The sequence below is a fragment of the Globicephala melas genome, chromosome 8 (genome assembly GCF_963455315.2).
Source record: "Globicephala melas chromosome 8, mGloMel1.2, whole genome shotgun sequence".
Taxonomy (NCBI): domain Eukaryota; kingdom Metazoa; phylum Chordata; class Mammalia; order Artiodactyla; family Delphinidae; genus Globicephala; species Globicephala melas.
Genome location: NC_083321.1, coordinates 45,667,124 through 45,688,117, shown reverse-complemented (window position 1 = coordinate 45,688,117; position 20,994 = coordinate 45,667,124). Strand labels below are relative to the sequence as shown.

General features: G+C 40.3%; 1 protein-coding gene across 1 annotated transcript; it reads left to right on the top strand.

The window, feature by feature from the left end:
- The first annotated feature begins 5,896 nt into the window (after positions 1 to 5,896).
- On the top strand, positions 5,897 to 20,189 carry WEE1 (WEE1 G2 checkpoint kinase). Its single transcript, XM_030831351.3, has 11 exons — positions 5,897 to 6,521; positions 7,986 to 8,191; positions 8,652 to 8,715; positions 9,082 to 9,254; positions 9,736 to 9,857; positions 13,288 to 13,434; positions 16,296 to 16,391; positions 16,486 to 16,571; positions 17,712 to 17,882; positions 17,975 to 18,120; positions 18,883 to 20,189. Exons 1-11 carry the CDS (start codon positions 5,946 to 5,948, stop codon positions 19,034 to 19,036), a joined length of 1,941 nt encoding a protein of 646 aa, XP_030687211.1. The 5' UTR covers positions 5,897 to 5,945; the 3' UTR covers positions 19,037 to 20,189.
- The last annotated feature ends 805 nt before the right edge of the window (positions 20,190 to 20,994 follow it).

Here is a 20,994-nt window from a genome sequence, read left to right as displayed (position 1 = left end):
TACCCAAACACACTCCTGTTGCTTCACAAAAGACCAGCATGGGATGTCTGCCTTATCTCCTTTCCCTCTCCTACTGAGACTGGGCCCCTTGTCTCACTGGAGAGGAGTCATCACATCTTTTGTGCGGCAGTAATCTGAACAAAGCTGGTTTAGATAATCACAGTGTGGCCAGCAGACAACTCGTGGTCATCCGGGTCATTTCCTGTGTATGTCACTAACCCAGGAGAGGCAATTAATCAATTACCCGATTGTGTATTTAGCACCGGCATTCTGTTGGGCACTCACTTACTGATTCCTCCTGTTTATAACATTTCTGTGAAGTGACCTTTTCAGTTATTGAAACTCATGAAGAATAGAGAGAAAAGCAGCCCTTTGCAAGAAATATTGGAGAAAATGGGGCTACTTCGTTCCATTCCAGTAAAAAGAAGTTCTAAAATAGCAAATAGGAAGCATGATGTTTTGGCTAACTGCCTCACAGAGCTGTAATTTTAAATGTGGGTTGAGAACTCCTCTCTTATCTAGAAATAATATGGCCAGTGGTCAGTATTTTCTCTTGGGAAAAGTCTTAAAGTAGTATTCTTGCCACAGGCCTTACTGATTGCAGTGGACTATCAAGTCGTTGAAGATTAGGGGGGCCTGTGTAAAGGCTGAGATAACTGGGGGCAGGCCTGAAGGCTTCTTTCACTAACAAAACTGGTTATAGCCAAGGTTTTGTGTATGTACAGACGCAACTGTCAAGCACCCCGGCACGGTCTCTCAGTGTTGAAGCCCTCAAGAAAAAACTGAATGAGAGGGCTTCCCCGGTGGCACAGTGGTTGAGAGTCTGCCTGCCGATGTAGGGGACGCGGGTTCGTGCCCTGGTCCGGGAAGATCCCACATGCCGCGGAGCGGCTGAGCCTGCACGTCCGGAGCCTGTGCTCTGTAACGGGAGAGGCCACAACAGTGAGAGGCCCGCGTACAGCAAAAAAAAAAAAAAAAAAAAATTAACAAAACTGAATGAGAATCTTAGATCCTCAAAGTTTTTGTACATAATCTATATAATTGCATGTAATGGAATCTTCCCTTGATCTTATATAAATGTCAGAAGGATAAATGAAAATAGTATGTTAGTAATCCTTAAAGAGTCATTAGGCATGAAAATAAATTATGCTCATTTCATTAAAATACAAGCTTTCAACTGGTCACTCTTCCCTAGCTATACTTCTCAAGTTCTTATCAATACTATCTCTGTTCTGATTTGATTATCCTTGCTGGTTGTACACAGCCTTTAACTGTTGATCCACGTTAAGCAAACTTATTTTGGTGACACCAGGAATCACATGTTGCATTTACTGAGTATAAAGCCATTAACAAGTATGAATATTCTCGAATAACACTGTTATAAGTAAAAGCACACATAACATTTATTGAACACTATTCGTAAGGGACAATGCTAGTCTCACATTTAATCCATTGAACAACTAAGGAGGAACTGGATTTGATTATTCTGTATCAGAGTAAGCTGATGAACATGTGGTGAAATGGTCAAACAGTGTCATCCATCAGAGGGTATTAAGGCAAGTGACAAAGGAGAGAAATCTAATCTATATGTGAGAAGTCAAACAGGAGCAGCGGTAGGAGTTACCACATTCTAGCCTGAGAACTGGATTCCTGGGGCCAACCAGCAGTTCGTAACAGAGCTGGGTTGAAGTGAGATGAGGTTTGCTGGGAGAACCAGCAGAAGGAGATAGGTAAAGATATTAAGCAAGATGAAGAAAGACAGTTTAACTTTTTTAGTATATTATTTGGTTTTTAAGTGAAAAACAGATTTGACCAACATGGATTTTTAAAAAAATTAGATATCTATCAGAGTAGGCTCTTCTTTAGAAAAAGTTATTATTTCTCCAGAATCAAAAACATAATCTGGAAATGATTCAGCTTTGGGTAAAATCTGGCTAGTCTTAACAAACATTCCTAGAGACTTTACATCACTGTGAAAAATTAGGTCCTAGTTCTGAAGGACTTTTCATTCAAAAGTTCATGGCTTATGTTAATGAGAATATGCACATATATTTATGTGCTGCATATATTATAAGTATTTGAGGACTTCCCTGGTGGCACAGTGGTTAAGAATCGCCTGCCGGGGGACACGGGTTTGATCCCTGGTCTGGGAAGATCCCACATGCCGTGGAGCAACTAACCCCATGTGCCACAACTACTGAGCCCTCGTGCCACAGCTACTGAGCCCTCGTGCCACAGCTACTGAAGCCTGCGCACCTAGAGCCTGTGCTCTGCAACAAGAGAAGCCACCGCAATGAGAAGCACACCCACCGCAATGAAGAGTAGCCCCCGTTCCCTACAACTAGAGAAAGCCCACATGCAGCAACAAATACCCAACGCAGCCAAAAATAAATAAAATAAATAAATTTATTTAAAAAAAAGTATTTGAGAAGGTGATTTAGGACTCTCAATTATAAATTTTCAGGGCAGGAATCTTGCTTATTTTGCTGCTAAGGAAGGTGAATAGGCTGACAACAGTGGCATGAAAAAGCCTTTTACTTGTTAAATCATCAGTCTAAAGGAGATAAACAGGTTAAGTTTGTTCTCCCAATACCCAGAGGCAAAATTTTCACTCAGTTATTACAACATTACTACAAGCCTGTGGATTCTGCAAAAGTTGCCTAGCAACATTACAGTTAGAAACAACACAGGGTAGGGAAAGAACAGGAAATTTGAATTAGATATGCCCTGGGGCAGGTGGGCGTGACCCGTACAGTGAGTGCTGTACTCTGAGGAGCATGAAATTTTAAAAATCGGAACAATCATTTAGAATTTCAGTTAGGACATTGCTGCAGTTAAACCATAACACTGTGCCTGTTCTCAGCTGGAGGAGGCAGGGCCTGGGTTTCTTACTCATTTTGGCACTTTTGTTTTAAAGAACACTACATTTTAATTATTCCAGAAACATTTATTAAGAACCTTCTTTGGGGCCAAGGCACATTGCTGGTTGCTGGAGCTCTAAAGACTAATAAAACTCGATCTCAGCGCTGGGTGGGAGAGAAGCCAGACATGTAAACAAAGAGTGTTACATAGTCCATGCCGGGTGCAGTGGAAAGTCTGGAGCCGGGAATATCTATTTTACATGGAAGTGGTGAAAGTCAAATGGTTCTTGCTCTGATTACTGCTTTTAACAATACTTAAAAAAAAAATTCCTTCTTTCCCCCAGTAATTTTATACATTTGTTGGGAATTTACCTTTCATATTCTGTGTGAGGACCTGGGTGTGAACCAAGAACTCTTCCCTTCCCATCCGGAACCAGGCCCCTTTGCCCCAGCCAATTTCAAGAACCTCCTAGTTCAGGGAAGCAGAGAGGTGGAAAAGTTAAGAGGTGACAAAACCCAAAAAATGTTAGAAGATTGTTTACCTCCAGGAAGGGGACTTGGGCTGGGGGTTGCAGGGGTAAGTCGGAGACTTCTATACCATTTGAATTAATAACATAGAGAGAAAAATAAACCAATCAACAAATATTTAAGTAAGGGCTCTATTATTCACTCAGAAGATATTGAGCACCTAACTCACATCAGAATACTGCAATAAACAAATGGAAAATGTCCCTATACTCAAGGACCTCATTTTCTAGAAGGGAATAGGAATAAACAATCAACACACTTTGAAATAGATATAAGCCTGTAAAGGAAATAAAGCAACGTGTTGTGAAAGAGTGGGGGGGGGGCGGCAGCATGAGCTTGCGTGCGAAACGATAGAGGATATAGGATTCCTATATGGGAGAGGCTTAGGGGCAAAAACCTCGCTCTGGAGAGGTGTTTACTCAGCTTTAAAGTTTCTGTTTACCTAGGAAGCACACTATTTTTACATACAACTCATGTTACAGATCAATAAAGAGTAGAAGTTTTCTAAAGTTATTTTTATTTACACTTCACATGAAGTGTGAGAAAATTGAGAAAATGTTAACTATCCGTATCAAAGAATTTATATTTCTCACTAGGAGAGAAGTGTTGGAGGGAGGGTGCTAAAAACCACTCCTTGGCTTTGGCCACGGATTATCAGAGAACACCTCTCTCTGATATATACAAAAGGGTTAAGTTCCAGTCTTCTGAGAGCTTAAAATTAAGTTTGGACTAACACACAAAAAAGACACATTTATACATCAGTTAGCAGATATTTGGAGAAGACAACTGTTTACCCTTCACTGCTTCTTCAGTTATGTGATCTCAGGGAATTTCCCATGTGTTTCCATTGTTAAAAACCACCTTGAGTTTAACCTTTGAAAAGTGTTAGAACATATATGGTCGGGTGTTAATATCCATAAAGTGCCACAATAAGAAAAACAGACAAGAGAGATAAATGCAAATGGCCATTAAGCCCATGAAAACTGTCCAGTGATATGAATCAAAACAAAACTACATCTACAAACATTAAGTACCCACTGATGTCCAGAATCCACCAACGGTGTACTCTAATCCACCGCTTGTGAGAACGTAAATTTTTTTTTCTGGAAGGCAGTTTGACAGTTTATATATACTTTGAGCCAGTAATTCTCACTTCTGTGAATGTATCCTAAAGAATAAAAAACAAAACACAGAGGAAAAACAACACGAGAAGGAACAATATTCATTACGGGGTTACTCACAACTGAAAAATTGTCAGAAGCTTCTATGTGCGACAGTAAGAGACGGATTAAATCACAATTTGACGTAGTACTAGAGAAATTTTTTCTCAAGTTGCTTTGAAACTTGCAGCGAGCTGAGCCAATCTGTTTTGCCAACACTTGCCCACGTGCTGGCAAACAAATATAAACACCGTGGCCGCGTGGTGGGCACTTGGTTTTGTGCTTAGGGCCCAGTGTGGTGCTGCTTTATTTACTGTGGGCAAGTGGGGGGCGGGCGGTGGAGAGCGGGGACGGCAGAGGGGACTATGGCCTGCGAGCGCTCCCCTCGCGGCGGACACACCGGCCCCTAACAGACTCTCTGGGGGAAAACTGAGGCTCAGAGGTCGCCCCGCATCCAGTGACCTCGCCTCGAGAACTCGAGCGTCCGTCTTCCGGCTGACTTCGGTATCGGCCTAACCCATTTGCACACGGTCGCAAGGGTCCAGAGGCCGGAGGCACCATTCCCGATTCAGACCTCGACCGTGCAACCAGACTCCCCACAGCCACGCCCACTGAGCCCCAGGGCCCGGCACCAAAGGGATGCGGGACAGGATGTCGGTCTCCCTGGGCAGCGCCCAAGGGCCACGGCGGTCCCCCTCTCCCCGCGACCCGCAGGGATCCCGAGGGCTACGCCGTCGCAAGTCCCGCTCCTGACTCCGGGGAGCCGGAGGGGCGGCGAGGAAGTCGTGTCCAGGCCGGCGCTCGGCTCGGCCTAGTCCAGTCCGCACCCTTCGCTCCTCCCAGAGGGCTGCCTCTGTTCCCCGGCCCGGCCCTGTCCGGGCGGCGGCGGACCCAGCTCCCAGCCATCCAGCTCGCTCATAGGACCGGAGCACTGCGCCCGCCCAGGCCTGGATCCGCGCGGAGCGGGGGGGCGGGGCGGGGGCGTGGGGGGCGGAGCCAGCAGGTTCGCGCCAAAATCGCGTAGTTGATCCCTCCCCCGCGGGCTGAGTCGCGCCCTCCTTTTTTTTCAAACCCCGGGCTGGGCGGGGATTGGTGGACTGGGCACTCACGTGGTTAACGGTCGCGGGAAGCCGCGGAGCCCGAACTTGCTGCTGGACCTGCGGAGACCCCAGCCTCGGCGCCCGGGCCCCCCCGCCTCTGCAGAAGAGTCCGCGCCGCCGCCGCCGCCGCCCCCGCCGGCCGCCGCCCCGAGAGTCCCGGAGCCGCCGCGCAGGCCCGCCGCCGCGGCCACCAGGCGCGCCCAGTCGCACGTGGCGGACCCGCCCCCTGGGCCGGCCGTGCCCTGGACTCCGCGGGCCCAGGTTCTCCGGTCCTCCGCCCCGGCCCCGTGGGCGCGATGAGCTTCCTGAGCCGGCAGCAGCCGCCGCCGCCCCTCCGCGCCGGGGCCTCGTGCACCTTGCGCCAGAAGCTGATCTTCTCGCCCAGCAGCGACTGTGAGGAGGAGGAGGAGGAAGAGGAGGAGGAAGGCAGTGGCCACAGCACCGGGGAGGACTCGGCCTTTCAGGAGCCTGACTCGCCGCTACCGCCCGCGCGGAGCCCCACAGAGCCCGGGCCCGAGCGCCGCCGCTCACCCGGCCCGGCCCCCGGCAGCCCCGGAGAGCTGGAGGAGGACATGCTGCTGCGGGGCGCCTGCCCAGGCGCGGACGCGGCGGGCGGCGGGGCCGAGGGCGACTCGTGGGAGGAAGAGGGCTTCGGCTCCTCGTCGCCGGTCAAGTCGCCTGCAGCCGCTTACTTTCTGGGCAGCTCGTTCTCGCCTGTGCGCTGCGGCGGCCCGGGGGATGCGTCCCCGCGGGGCTGCGGAGCGCGCGGGGCTGGCGAGGGCCCCTGCTCGCCGCTGCCCGACCACCCGGGCACCCCGCCCCACAAGACCTTCCGCAAGCTGCGGCTCTTCGACACGCCGCACACCCCCAAGGTGAGAGGACGCAGCTGCTGGGGCGCCCCGAGCCCGCGCCGGCCTAGCCTTTTAAAAAGGCAGTGGCGCCAGGAGCCGAGCGCGGCGCTGCCCGGGTTCGGTTACACAACCGCCGGGCCGCACCCGCGCTCGCTCTTCTGCGCCGCAACAAAAAAGTTGGCAGTCCCTCTTTTGGGCCCTGCCCAGAAGTTGTCCGTTAAGATTATGTAACTGAACAATGGGCCTCGTCTGGAACTTCATCTTTCAAGGGGGCTGATCGGCGCAGTCCAGGTGGCTGACGATTTAACGCCCGCCGAGTCGGGGCCTCCCCGAGCGTGGCAGCGGGGAGTGTGGCACCGATAACGTGGTTTGGAATGATGCTCGAGTGGTCCTGGCCCGACCACCTGACACTCCCGAGCGCCGCAGCCATCAGGTGGCTTTTAAACGCAGTGTTCTGTCCTGTAATTTGGGCGGCGCACGCAGGAGTTCGATTAAAAAAAAAAATTCATGCGCTTATCGTTTCGTATCAGGTGGCCTTATGGGGGAAAGTTTGAGATACGGAGGGAGACTGCGCTTCGACTTGGGAGAAAAGGCTGGCCTTCAAGCATTTACAGTCTTAAAAAGATTCGTAAATAACTAAGGGGTAGCGTTTAAGCCTCTTTCCGGACAGAATATTTATTGGGTAAGCGTTTGTTTACACCCTTGGGTTTGCAGTTCCCAAGTTTGGTCAGCCTAAGTGTCAGGATTAGGAACGTCCAACTGTTAAAAACCAGCATTGGTGTTGTTGCCTGGACCCTCAGGCTTTCATATACCGTTAATAAGGTATCTTAAAGAAGTAGCTGTTCAGCACCTGTTTGCTGAATGGCTAGTGAGTAAGCAGATGACCACTTCTAGAACTTTAGAAGTAACACAAGATTTTAAAACGGACACTTACCGAAATTAAGACAGGTGCCGCATTTATAAGATTAGTGCAGGAAATGCACCTTTTTAAGTGAGTCAGTTTCAGTACCGTTACTAGTCATAAACCTCAGGAAGATGTGTGCTTTTGTGCTCTACTGTTTGCTAGCCGACTTGCCCAGGGCAAGATCCCTCTGGAAGTGAGGGGAGGAGTCCTACGGAGGAGGCTTTCAAAGCCCTACTTGGATGGGGGAGGGGAGCTTTTATGGGACTCCCTGACTGCTTTCCACTTTTAGATGGATTGAAAGGTTTTGTTAACTTTTATCCTCTAGAATGAACTTAATTTTAGTCTGCATTTATATTCTTTTTAGGGTTAGAGACCTTATTTTACTTGGCCTTTTCAGAAAAGGTGGTTAGTATCCAGCTTCAGGCTCCTAAGTTAACCACTGTTTATTTTGCTTGAAAGATAACAAAGGCTTGTGTGTTGCTTTGACCTACACATTCAGCCTCGTGAAAGCCTTGTTGAAAGTTCGGTTGAGAAGGCCAGCTATAGCACTTGGATCCTAAACATTTTTTTCCCCCTCCTAGAGTTTGCTCTCCAAAGCTCGAGGAATCGATTCCAGTTCTGTTAAACTCCGAGGTGGTTCTCTATTCATGGATACAGAAAAGTCAGGAAAAAGGGAATTTGACATACGACAGACTCCTCAAGTGAATATTAATCCTTTTACTCCAGATTCTGTGTTACTTCATTCCTCAGGACAGTGTCGTAGAAGAAAGAGAACATACTGGAATGAGTAAGTTATTTATTATTCAAGTGTGGTTCCCCAACCACCCAAGATTGGTTTGGTATACTTATTAAAGTTTCGTTTCAACTGAATGACATGGAAGTTTATGCACTGAGAATTTTCTCCATTATTAGCAGTTCTCAGTAATCACCTGTGGAAAAGAGTGGTATGGGAAAGGAAGGAATAAAGAGCCTAGATAGTAGGAAATCTGCTGGTGTCAAAATGAGACAGGCAGAGAAGGTTGATTTCCAAAGGCTTTAATTTTTATATGTGTGGTGGTGTTGGTGTATCTAAGCAAGAACAACATTTCCATCAGTTGAGCTGTATCTTGTCATTACAAAATTAAATACTTTCTTTTCTGTTTTCATTCATTAAATTTTCATTTTGTTATATACCTGTCAGACAAAGTTTTGGATCTCTAGTTGATGTATCTGTCAGATATGTTGATGGAAAAAATAATATTTTTCAGTTCCTGTGGTGAAGACATGGAAGCCAGTGATTATGAGTTTGACGATGAAACAAGACCTGCTAAAGTAAATAGATTTTGATTTTATTGTTTTTGAAATTTGATTTTCTACGTCTTAACAAGCTACCACATATACATGTTAAATAAGCCACATATGCAAGCTACCATAGATGCATGTTAAAACATAATTTTTAGGGAGGAGTCAAGATGGTGGAATAGGAGGATGCGGAATTTGTCACTTCTCACAAGTTCATCAAAAACGCATCTACAAATGGAACAATTCCCACAGAGCACCTGCAAAACATAAGATATAATTTAAAAATTTCACACATAGTGCTATCACCATAGTGAAAAAGTCATTTTCATACCTTTGTATTTTATATATATATATATATATATATATATATATATATGGATACACTTTTTATTACAGAGAATTACAATTACTGAAAGCAATATGAAGTCACGGTATACAACAGAATTTCATGAGCTAGAGAAGATTGGCTCTGGAGAATTTGGTTCTGTGTTTAAATGTGTGAAGAGGCTGGATGGATGCATTTATGCCATAAAGCGATCAAAAAAGCCATTGGCTGGCTCTGTTGATGAGTATGTATTAAAGATTTTGTCTTCTCTTTTGTTCAGTATGATGTTACAAATGTTAAGGTTTTAGGTGGTCAATCATTGAATTTAATTCTCTAACGTTTGAGAAGTTGTAATGATTTAATCAGATCCATTTCATTTTGTGCCATTAGTTCTTACTGGACTTGGAAGAATAATATAAGGGGTCTGATCTTGGAGCCTAACTTAAATTTCTTATTTCTAGTGGCATCCATGAATTCATAGTGAAGTGGAGTTTCATCTTTTCTGAATTCTAGGGCCAGCAAGCTTCCTTCTTTCTAACATTCTTTAATGGAAGTCTATGGAAAAATCTGGTACAGAGTTTTAACTCCCTCTCTTTCAAGCAAGTTGTCCTTCAGCATAATGATAGATCCAGAAGTCAAGATTCTTTTATGAACTTTCAGATAAATTAACTCAGTTCAGGCTTGAATAAAAATGATTTACCATTCTCTTAATCTCAAACTTCTAGGCAGAACGCTTTGAGAGAAGTATATGCTCATGCAGTGCTTGGACAACATTCTCATGTAGTTCGATATTTCTCTGCATGGGCAGAAGATGACCATATGCTTATACAGAATGAATATTGTAACGGTGAGTAATATAATGGTTCCCTTGTAAACTCATAAGCTCAAGAAAATGAACACCAAGGAGATACTTCTTTTTATCTAAAGTCTTGCTCTAATTCTATATATCTTTTATCTCTTGTAAATTCAAAGATCAGAAGCCTGATCTTTGAATTTCAACATGAATTTCAAGTGCAAGTAATTCTTACGTAGAAGTTAGTATTGAAAACCTTGTTCTTGCGTGCATATTATATGTATGCCTGTTACTCAAATTAAACTGATTTTCTTGAGAGGACAGCAGCCTTGCCATATATATTTTGGTATCCCTAGCACTTAACATAGTGTGTGTGGGGGATATAGTAGTTAATAATCCAGGTTCCCTGCATCTAGCCTTCCCTTTCCATTTCATTTTATGTGCTGCTAAAACTGATATTGGTTACTCATAAAATGACAGTGACTCTCCATTGATACAAATTTAGCCATTTGTTGAATCTTGCTCCCCCTTCCATCTATCCAACCTAGTTTACCACTAGAATCCACTGAGATGTTTCTGTAAAGTAAGAGTTATGCTCTTTTAGTTCCCTAGTTGTGCCTCCCTCCCTCCTTCCCCCCCTAAAACAAGCATTTATAGAGGTTTAACTTTGGACCTTTGTATAGCTTTGAATTTCATCAGGTCCTTCAGCAATCAACGTGTGTCCTTCCTTTTTTATTAAAGCTTTACCAGAGTCCCGGCCTCACTTCTGATTCTTACAGACAGCTGTTATTAAATACTTAAATCTTTATATATGATGGATTTTTATTTCTGTATATCTTCAGTGAATATTAGAGAATTTAGAATTTAATGAACAGTCGAGTAGCAAAGATTATTTTTGTTGATTCTCATTTTTTCTTAAGACCAGCCATTTCATAGCTTGTGAATAAATAAGTGTTATAGGTAGTAGATTCAGGTTTTCTGTATTTGAAAACAAAACAGCAGTAAAAGACTCATTTGTCTTACCTGACTTCTCATTGAGTTGTCATTTTAATCTCCACCCTTGAAAGAATAAGTGCTCAGTGTACAGCATTGCTGCTATTTTGTTTCACACATCTGTTGAAATGTTTCTCTTCATACCATCAAAACATTTTTGAAGCTATCGCCCATGGCCTTGTGTTTCTTAACCTCCATTTTTTAGTAACTGCATTTAATAATAGTACAACTTTACCATAATACCTTCTCCCCTCCATATTTGCTAGATGCCGTCTCCTTTTAGTTTCTATCTGCCTCTCACCTTGTTGGATGTGCCTGGCTCTCTTTAAGTATTTCAGCCACAGTCCAGATACATGGTTGTGTCATTCAGATGATTTTGAGAAAACTCTTGGGCCTGGGAGTTGGGAGGGAATGAGCCATCTTGCTAACCCTCTCAGATTACAGAGACCTTGTCCTGTAATAAAGTTAGATTATAAAATAATCTTTTGAAATAGTTTATTATTTTGGAGCATTGTAAAACACTTAAGGAATATGGATCTTTAGAAAACAAATAGACCTCTGTAAAATAGGACTGCCTCTTTGTATGGTTGTTTATTTTGCTTAGATGAAAGACAGTGAGGCTATCTAGATACATTTGTGAGCTCTTCTTTTGTTTCCCTTTTCCACCATTCTCTCCACATAAACCCTTGAATGTCCTAATAGGCCTGGTCTTTAGATCCTTTTCTACAGTTTCACAGGGAAGGATTCTGTTATCATTCATTTGTTGTGTTGATTAACTGATATCCTTTATCTTAACTGAATTTCCTTATTGTCTCAAACATCGTTTGCATTTTGAGCCTTTTTTCTTGGTTTGGTGATAGACTGAATTTCTACTCTTGATAAACAGGTGTAGAAAAATGTTGATAGATAGGGGAGGAGAACCTGAAATATCAGATCAATGGTTTGCTTTTCTCACCTCTTGCCCTTTCATCAACAAGATAGAAGAACTGGCCTAGCTGTAGTTGCTAGACCCACTAAAAAGCAGCCATGTTATTTCTTGGTAAACTTGATCTAGGACTCCAAGCTCACCTGTCTGACAGGCTTCTTGACCTGCTCCCTCCTAGACCCCTCTTCTTCCTGCAGTTCAAGATTTGTTCAAGTTAAGTTCAGAAAACATACTTAATCCTAAGCTCTCCAGGTGTGTGATTTATTTATTTATTTTAAACACATTTGACGTTTTGTTATTCGGTCTTGTTCAAATTATAGGACCTCCTTTTCTGAGTAGTATATCATTGACCTGGATTTTATTACCTTGATTCTGATTTTATTATTCCCAACTAAGCTTTAAATGGAAGTGGTTTATTTATTTATTTATTTATTACAATAACTCCTTGTTTCCTCTGAGACAGAATATAAACAAAGGTTTTAAGTATAAACTTAAAGTTTTTTAAAGTATAAACAAATTAGCTAATTGGTTTGACTGATTCTATAAAAGTAGGTTATGTTCTTATTCATAGTAAGGGTAGTATAAATTAAAACGATACTAAGATACTGTTTTTTACTTGCAAAATTTTTAGACTCTGTTGTTAAGTGTGGGAAAACAGGTATTCTCACACATTAAACATGGGAGTATGAATTGGTACAGCCTTCTCTAAGGGGCACTCTATGTGTGTGTGTTATTGCCCCAGATTTATCTTCCAAATCCCCAGATTTACATAAGCTTATGCTAGCAGAATTTAAGTATTAGCCATTTTGAAATCAGAAACTGAGTGTACTGTTATTTTATGTGAGCTTTCAGAGGTAATCAGATCTTGGCACTGATGGTGTGAATACCAACTCTAAGCTCTTTTGCCAGATAAACAGAAATGGCCCTCTCAGCTACAGAAATTTATTCTATATGTAATAAAAGTTTCCCCCACACACTGTGCATGTGTATATTACATTGTACATACCCTTTGACCCAGCAGTTTGTTTGTAGGAGATATACTAAATATGTGTGAAATGACCAATGTACGAAGTTATTCCCGCGACCACAGTATGTAGTATTAAAGGCTTGGAAATTATTTCTAAATGTCCATCAATTAGGAGATTGGTTAGTGTATTACCATTCAATTATACAGTGGAACTCTGTAGACACAAGAAAGAAAGGGGTAGTTTTGTATATTGGTAGAGAATGATCTTCAAGATAATGAAAATATGTTTTCGCTTGTGTAAAAAGGAGTTGAAAAGAATACGTAAGAAACTGATAACATTGATTTACTCTGGGAAAGAGAACCAGGTGCATTGCTGAAGTATGTATTCATAAGACAGAGACTTTACATTGTACTTTGTACCCATGTGAGTGTATTACCTACTGAAAGAATAAATAAAATTTGGATTTCACAAACAGGTTGAAGAGAATAGGTCCTATATAAAATGTCACTTTCTTGGTTGTGTGTGATCATACAGTAAAGATGGAAGAAAAATAATATTTCAGGAAGAAGATGATTCTAATTTTTCTTGTGTTTGTTAGGTGGAAGTTTAGCTGATGCCATAAGTGAAAACTACAGAAGCATGAGTTACTTTACAGAAGCAGAGTTGAAGGATCTCCTTTTGCAAGTTGGCCGGGGCTTGAGGTATATTCATTCAATGTCTTTGGTTCACATGGATATAAAACCTAGTAAGTATTATAGATCCTCTGACCTGTGTTCTTTAGGGTTATAGAGAATAAATGACTTCATTAAAATAATATGGGAACATAAACATCTTACTTTGTTTTTTCATTGTTAGTTTTAAAAGATTTTTGACCCACTTATTAGTATTGTTTTATTTCCCATCACCTCTTCCCTTGTTATCCCAAATTTGAAATAACAAACTCACTTTTACTAAAAGTTAAAAATGTGCTGCATCTTATGGGAACCATGTAGTCTCGGAGTGGGACTTTGGGGAGACTAAAAGAACCTGTGTTTAAAGCCCGTCTCTTGTACTAGGCTATAGACCCATAATTTTAAATTAATGCTGGTGCCACTAACATGGTTATTAGAATAAAATGATAAATTTGAAAACATAGGTGCTACAAACCTGGAGGTATTTCTAGTCTGTAAAAGAAATAATAAAATTGTCACTGTATGACCCAGAAAACAAAATGATAGATGTATTGTGATTATAAATGTATTTAAAATGTTGCAGATAAATAAGCACTGGAGAGTTTAGGAACATAGTGGTTTTATTTTTTTTCTCTTTACCATTAGATCATTTTCAGCTAAAAATTGATTTTTATATATAAATGGCTCTAGTAGATCGACCATACTATGGCTCAGAACAACCTCATAGTATTCTTTCAAAGGCTTATGAGGTTTCAAACTGAAGATGCAGTGGTACGAATCAAGGTGTAGGCCTACATAATTTTATGTTAAACTGAAACAAAATTGTATTACAGAAGCAGTAATTAGTACATTGTAGAATATTTTAAAATATAGACAAGCTGGACAAAAAGAAAAATTAAATCCCCATTCTTCTATTAATCTTTGGAACTACAGTTATAATGTCAGTGCTACTAACAGGGTTATTAGAATAAACTGAGCTGTGAAGATGCTTTGAAAACTTATGTGCTGTACAAACATGGTGGTATTTCTAGCCTGTAAAATGCCATCAAAATGTTACTGTTTTATTCAGAAAACAAAATGGTACATGCGTTTAGATTGTCTTGCATTAAAAAAAGTATGCAGGGCTTTCCTGGTGGCACAGTGGTTGAGAGTCCGCCTGCCGATGCAGGGGACACGGATTCGTGCCCCGGTCCGGGAGGATCCCACACGCCGCGGAGCGGCTGGGCCCGTGAGCCATGGCCGCTGAGCCTGCGCGTCCGGAGCCTGTGCTCCGCAACGGGAGAGGCCACAACAGAGAGAGGCCCGCGTACTGCAAAAAAAAAAAAAAAAAAAAAAGTATGCAGGTGAATCCTACACTAACATTTTAGTGCAAATTCCTCTCATTTAATCAAAAATAACATCATAATGTACATACTGTTTTATAACTTTTTTTTTTTCTTGGCGGTACGCGGGCCTCTCACTGTTGTGGCCTCTCCCGTTGCGGAGCACAGGCTCCGGACGCGCAGGCTCAGCGGCCATGGCTCACGGGCCCAGCCGCTCCGCGGCGTGTGGGATCCTCCCGGACCGGGGCACGAATCCGTGTCCCCTGCATCGGCAGGCGGACTCTCAACCACTGCGCCAACAGGGAAGCCCCATAACTTTTTTTTTAAGACAACTGTCTCTACCTTTCCATTTCAGTAAATTTTTATCTCATCTAGTAGCCAGATCATATTAAAATTTTTCCTAGTTGACCAAAGTCCTTAACAGTTGATTCGTCCAAACTCATTTCCATTTTAGGACCATGCATTACACCAGGTTAAATCCATTTTTCTTTTTTAGGTTTTACCCTTCCCCAACTTAAATAATAAAAATAATACAGACCTTGTCTTGCAAGATATCCTTTCTTCTGGGTTTGACTGGTTGCTTCCTAGCTTATTCCTTTCTCTATCCTATAAATTAGAAGTTATAACTAAAAGGTTGATGTATTTAAGTTAAACATTGTAGGCTAGGTGTTTTTAAGTTGAATTTAATGAGGTGGTGTTTTTTTTCTTTTTTAATCTATGGAAATATGTGTGATTCACGGGAATTTAAATCATTTTGCACAACTTAGTTATATGAATTATGTGAAGGATTTTTTTACATTAACTTGCTAAAATGTTTATTTTCCAAAAGGAAAAACTATATTTGAACTGATGGCAGTTAACGTGGATCAGTAAGGTTTGCCCATACTCACTCATAGCTTGTATTAAATGTCAGACAAACATAGTGGATTCTTATATTACAAGTACAAAAGTTGAAAATATTAGGGTTTGTGAAGTTTTAAATTTACAAATATCACCATAAAATAAGTTGTCCTGTAAATAAAGCAAAATTGGAAAGATGACTCTAGTGAATGTAACATTTATAACTTATATACTATATTGATAAAACTACTAAAATAAAATCTGCCACTAAAACTTACGTTAATCATGAGCTTACCTGAATTAGAAAAAAAAAATGTGTACAGCAGAAATAATGAACCACAGAACCTCATTGGGATGTAGATGCTGTATGGTCAGCCAAACTCAATAGCTACATGACTTATTCTTTTCACACCAGCCTTGTAGCATTAGATTAAAATTTGTTCTTTGGCAGCATCACAAATTAGTATGTTAATTGCCTTTTGTATTATTTCTAAGTAATTAAAACTGCTGAAGATCAGTGTGTAGGTGACAAGGGTCTAATGCAATGGTTTCCAAGTGTTCAAGGACCAGTGCTAGGCCAGAAAATATATTCCTAGAAAATATAGTCCCAGTTCTTGTCCCCTGAGATTTTCATTCTCACTGAGTTTGGGGTAGAACACATAAGAATCTATATATTTAAAAGCTTTCTGGTTGATTCTGTTATATGACTTGTTTGTGAACTTTGGTTTAACTGTTAACTGTTAGTATGGCTAACCTAAATAACTGTTTGACAGGTAATATTTTCATATCTCGAACTTCAATCCCAAATGCTGCCTCTGAAGAAGGAGATGAAGATGACTGGGTATCCAACAAAGTTATGTTTAAAATAGGTAAGAAAGAAAAATAACCAGATTATTTCCTCAAAATAAAGAGGGAGAGGCTGGTTTGTTTTAATTCTTGACTGTATTTTTTCAATACTTCTAGGTGACCTTGGGCATGTAACAAGAATCTCTAGTCCACAAGTTGAAGAGGGTGATAGCCGTTTTCTTGCAAATGAAGTTTTGCAGGAGGTAGTTTTTCTCCTTTAAGCCATTTGCTTTGTAATACTTAACCAGTTGCTAGAAAACTATAAATGCAGATGTACTGAAATTTTATGCTAATAACTTGTAGAAAGGTAATACAAAATAGAAAGTGTAAACTGTTAACTGTGGACGTATTTAATCTAGCGAAAGTCAGTAAAGGCAAAGATTTATCATATTCAGCAGTGGTGGAGTTGCAGTAAGAGAAATTTCCATACACTACTGGTGGAACTTTAAAATGGCATTGCCTTTTTGGGGATCAAAGTGTTAGTATTGGGACTTCCCTGGCAGTCCAGTGGTTAAGACTTCGCCTTCCAATGCAGGGGGTGTGGGTTCGATCCATTGTCAAGGAGCTAAGATCCCACATGCCTCGTGGCAAAACGTAAAACAGCAGCAATATTGTAACAAATTCAGTAAAGACTTTAAAAATTGTCCACATCAAAAAAATCTTAAAAAAAAAAATGTTAGTATCTTTCAACATTTTAAAATCATGTACGCTTTGACCCAAAATTTCCATTTCTAGGAGTCTCTCATTCAGAGATAGTCATATACAAGTAAATTGAGAATGATGTAAATATGTGTTTAGCAGTAAGGGAATGATTAAGTAAATTATGGCACATAGTTAATACTGCTATTTCAAAAAGAGTGTTGCAAAATATTTCTTGATAAGAGTTTTGAATGAAAATAGAACAAGTAGAACAAATGAAGTGTATGATTACATTGTTCTTTTTATATGTATATTTGTGTTTTATAAGTATATGCGTATTTCTGACTTGTTGATATATGTATGTTTTGTATTTTCATATGAATGCCCCCAGGGGGATAGGAGTTTCTTCTGAGAGTTGAGCTGGGCTAGTGATAAAGAAGAGGCCTTTTAGAAATGCCTAAATACTTTTAGAAATGTATTTATTTACTTTCCCACCCCAGAGTGTATATTATTTTATCATTAAAAAAATAATAATCTCCCCAAATTTAGCTTGTTCTCGGAATAGGTCCTAAACTTAAATGTGGCATTGGACATTTTAATTTCGTTTTATTTCTCACCCAAATCATCATTGAGGTGTAATCTTACTTTATTTTGGCCATTTTTATATTCCCTTAAGTTTCTTTTTTTTTTTTTTAATTTTACAGAACTATACTCATCTACCAAAGGCGGATATCTTTGCCCTTGCCCTCACAGTGGTATGTGCTGCTGGTGCTGAGCCTCTTCCCAGAAATGGAGACCAATGGCATGAAATCAGACAGGGTAGATTACCTCGGATTCCACAAGTGCTTTCCCAAGAATTTACAGAGTTGCTAAAAGTGAGCATTTTATATATGAGGCACTTTATTGACATGATTCAATATTTTATTTAATTGCATGCCTTTACATTAATTTTACTTCTCTTTTTAAGGTTATGATTCATCCAGATCCAGAGAGAAGACCTTCAGCAATGGCATTGGTAAAGCATTCAGTATTGCTGTCTGCTTCTAGGAAGAGTGCAGAACAATTACGAATAGAATTGAATGCTGAAAAGTTCAAAAATTCACTTTTGCAGAAGTAAGTGATGGGGTTTTTATTTGTTTTGTTTTTACTTTCTCATTTTTATTCTCAAATTTTAATGAGAGATGATTTAGGCTTTCCATCAGTGAGGAATATAGTGGCTTGGCATGTTATACGGTTAAAGATTGGGGATTTCTGCTTTACATTGGTATTTGACCTATAAATTTGTGTTGTTTCTAAAGTTTGAAATTATGGACTTAAAAATTTTTTAAACTTGCATATATTTGCAGTGGTGATAAGCCCCAAATTGTCACAAAAACTAAAATGAGCAGGTATCAGTTTTTTCCCTCCACACTCTCAACATAAACTAACATTTTCCTTGAAACGTTCTATTCTACTTATTTATATGAAGGGATGAAATAAATGTCGATTAGGTTAGTAGATGATTCTCATATTTGCTCTGAATGACCTTTGACATTTTTGAAAACTGGTTGGAATGATCATTCTAATTCATTTGCTTTATTGCTGCCGTTTTGATTCTAACCTAATAAAACTGACTTGAAATATTTAAAGGTTCCTTTGCCATTAGTTTGATAGCCATCATAGTTCATATAAAGAGGAAGTAGAGTTTTCCTTTTGTCTGTATTATGTAAAGAGATCTTCACAATACTGTATTTTTTCTTTCCTCAGTTGCATGAGTAATGATAACATGCAAAGATCTCCCAACTGATAATGTAGTTTGTATTTGGCCTCTTAGGTTCCCTTCCTAGGATTAATACAGTAGGTGAAAAGTCTTGTTTCCTATTTTTACGTTCTTAGAGAACTCAAGAAAGCCCAGATGGCAAAAGCTGCGGCTGAGGAAAGAGCACTCTTCACTGACCGGATGGCCACAAGGTCCACCACCCAGAGTAATAGAACATCTCGACTTATTGGAAAGAAAATGAACCGCTCTGTCAGCCTTACCATATACTGAACTACTCATTTCCCACCCCCAAAAAAAAACTGTGACAAGAGGAAGCTAGGTTGAAATCACTGCTAGAATCCAGTTTGCAATTACTTTCTCAATCGGTGTCAGTAGTTTTACTGAAATATGTTTTAGGACTTTTATTTGTGAATTACAGTTGAAAGCTGTATTTTGACCAGTGCTATATCAGGCTTTTGTCTAGTTTTACCAGTCTGTCTTCTGTAGGATGTCAGTCACTGTTGGATGTTACACCAGCCTTTCCAGGGTTAACCACTGTGGTGGTGTGCTGCTTATAGTTAGCTGTTGCATTGTAATAAAAGGTATCTGTCTCTGTAGTGACTTGTAAAAAAGGACTCAAGGGCTTTATTACATACCTATTCTCCCTTTGAAAAGGGAAATGCTAAGAGACTCAGTACTCCTCAGCCTTCAATGTACCTGTGTGTCAATCTTATATTTCTTTTTTTTAAATTGTGAATTATACTTGTATATCCCACTGGGAGCACTTTGTAGGCATTGCATGCACCATGGAATGATGATTCTGTGGAAGTACTGCCTTGTGAATTTGCTGCTATTTTAGTTGTGTCTTTGCTGTAAAATTGTAGCATTAAACAATCATCGTTGTTAATAGGCTTTCTTTTTAAAACAATTATGTGAAATATATAGCTGCTCTTGATGAAAAGCAGCTATTTGCCTTCTTTTTTTCTTTGAACTTTGAAGCTAGTGCATTGGAGAAATGCACCTCCCCCCCTTTGGAATGCTGTATTAATGTAGTATAATTATTACTGGTTTTGTACTTTTTCCTGATAATGCCCTTCCCTGACTCTTTTTAAAAAATGTTTCCTCCCTTCACCCAAGTTTTGTACTTGATTATATTGTTAGTCTGTTTTTTAAATGTTTTGCCTGGTTTCTCTTCAATATTTGTGTATATAAACTAATCTTGGTGATACTGTACATAGCTATTTGAAATGCCAGAATGACTTCTGACCCAAGCTTATCACAAAATATGTTTTATGTGTGATTAGCCATTTGACTAATAATACTGGCTAACAGATGTTGCAAAAAAATAGAATCTGTCTATTGTTTGTTTTTCTATTTTGGTTTAAAACATGTTTGCACTAGTCTGTTTGACTTGTGTTTTATTAACATTGATTGGCATATTAAAAGTCACTCTGAGCTTACTTTAATTGTCTAAATCTTTGTGATGCCTGTTTTCTACTAGTTTATCTCCATTATCACTACATTTTAAAATGTAGAGTGTAATGTATATGAAATACTAAAAGCAGAGGGCACATTTTTGACAGAATATGAAACACTGATTATTTAATGATGAGCTTTAGTCTACATTAGTTACATTTTGAGATTTAACAAAAATTTACCCATTAACCCTCAATGTTTTTTGTCATAAATAATATCTTTACATCACATTGCATATTATGCATTTGATCTGCTAGAAATATATAATGTGGTTTAAGATAGCTTTAGATTATTAAGTGAATATAATGGATAGGACTCAACTTTTTAATTTGAACTGAGTCACAGAAGAGTTTTGAAGTGGAGAGGGTTTTAACTCACTAAACTGGCCTGGATTTTAGAATTGAGAATGCAAGTTTAAGTGATTAACAGTGCTAATTCTATGTGACATCTTTTTCTGACATAGATTAGAACCAGAGAGTAAGCAGTGAAGGCCTTTTAGCAGGTAAAAATGAACATTGCAAGATCCTTGGGCTTTTCGATCATGGGTACATCATTTCTTTTGATTAGGGTCTATTTCTTTCTGCTATAAACATTTCTAACAAGCTTGATTATTTTAGCTTTTAAGCCCACGGCATGTTAAAAAGTACAATTTAGAGGCACTAGAGGAGTTGGTGCAGATAAATTAGATATAAAAGCTGACAGGTATGGAAGACAGAAAAAGCTGCATAGGCTGGAGCAGGTAATACATTTCAGCCACTGAGGACAAAGCTATA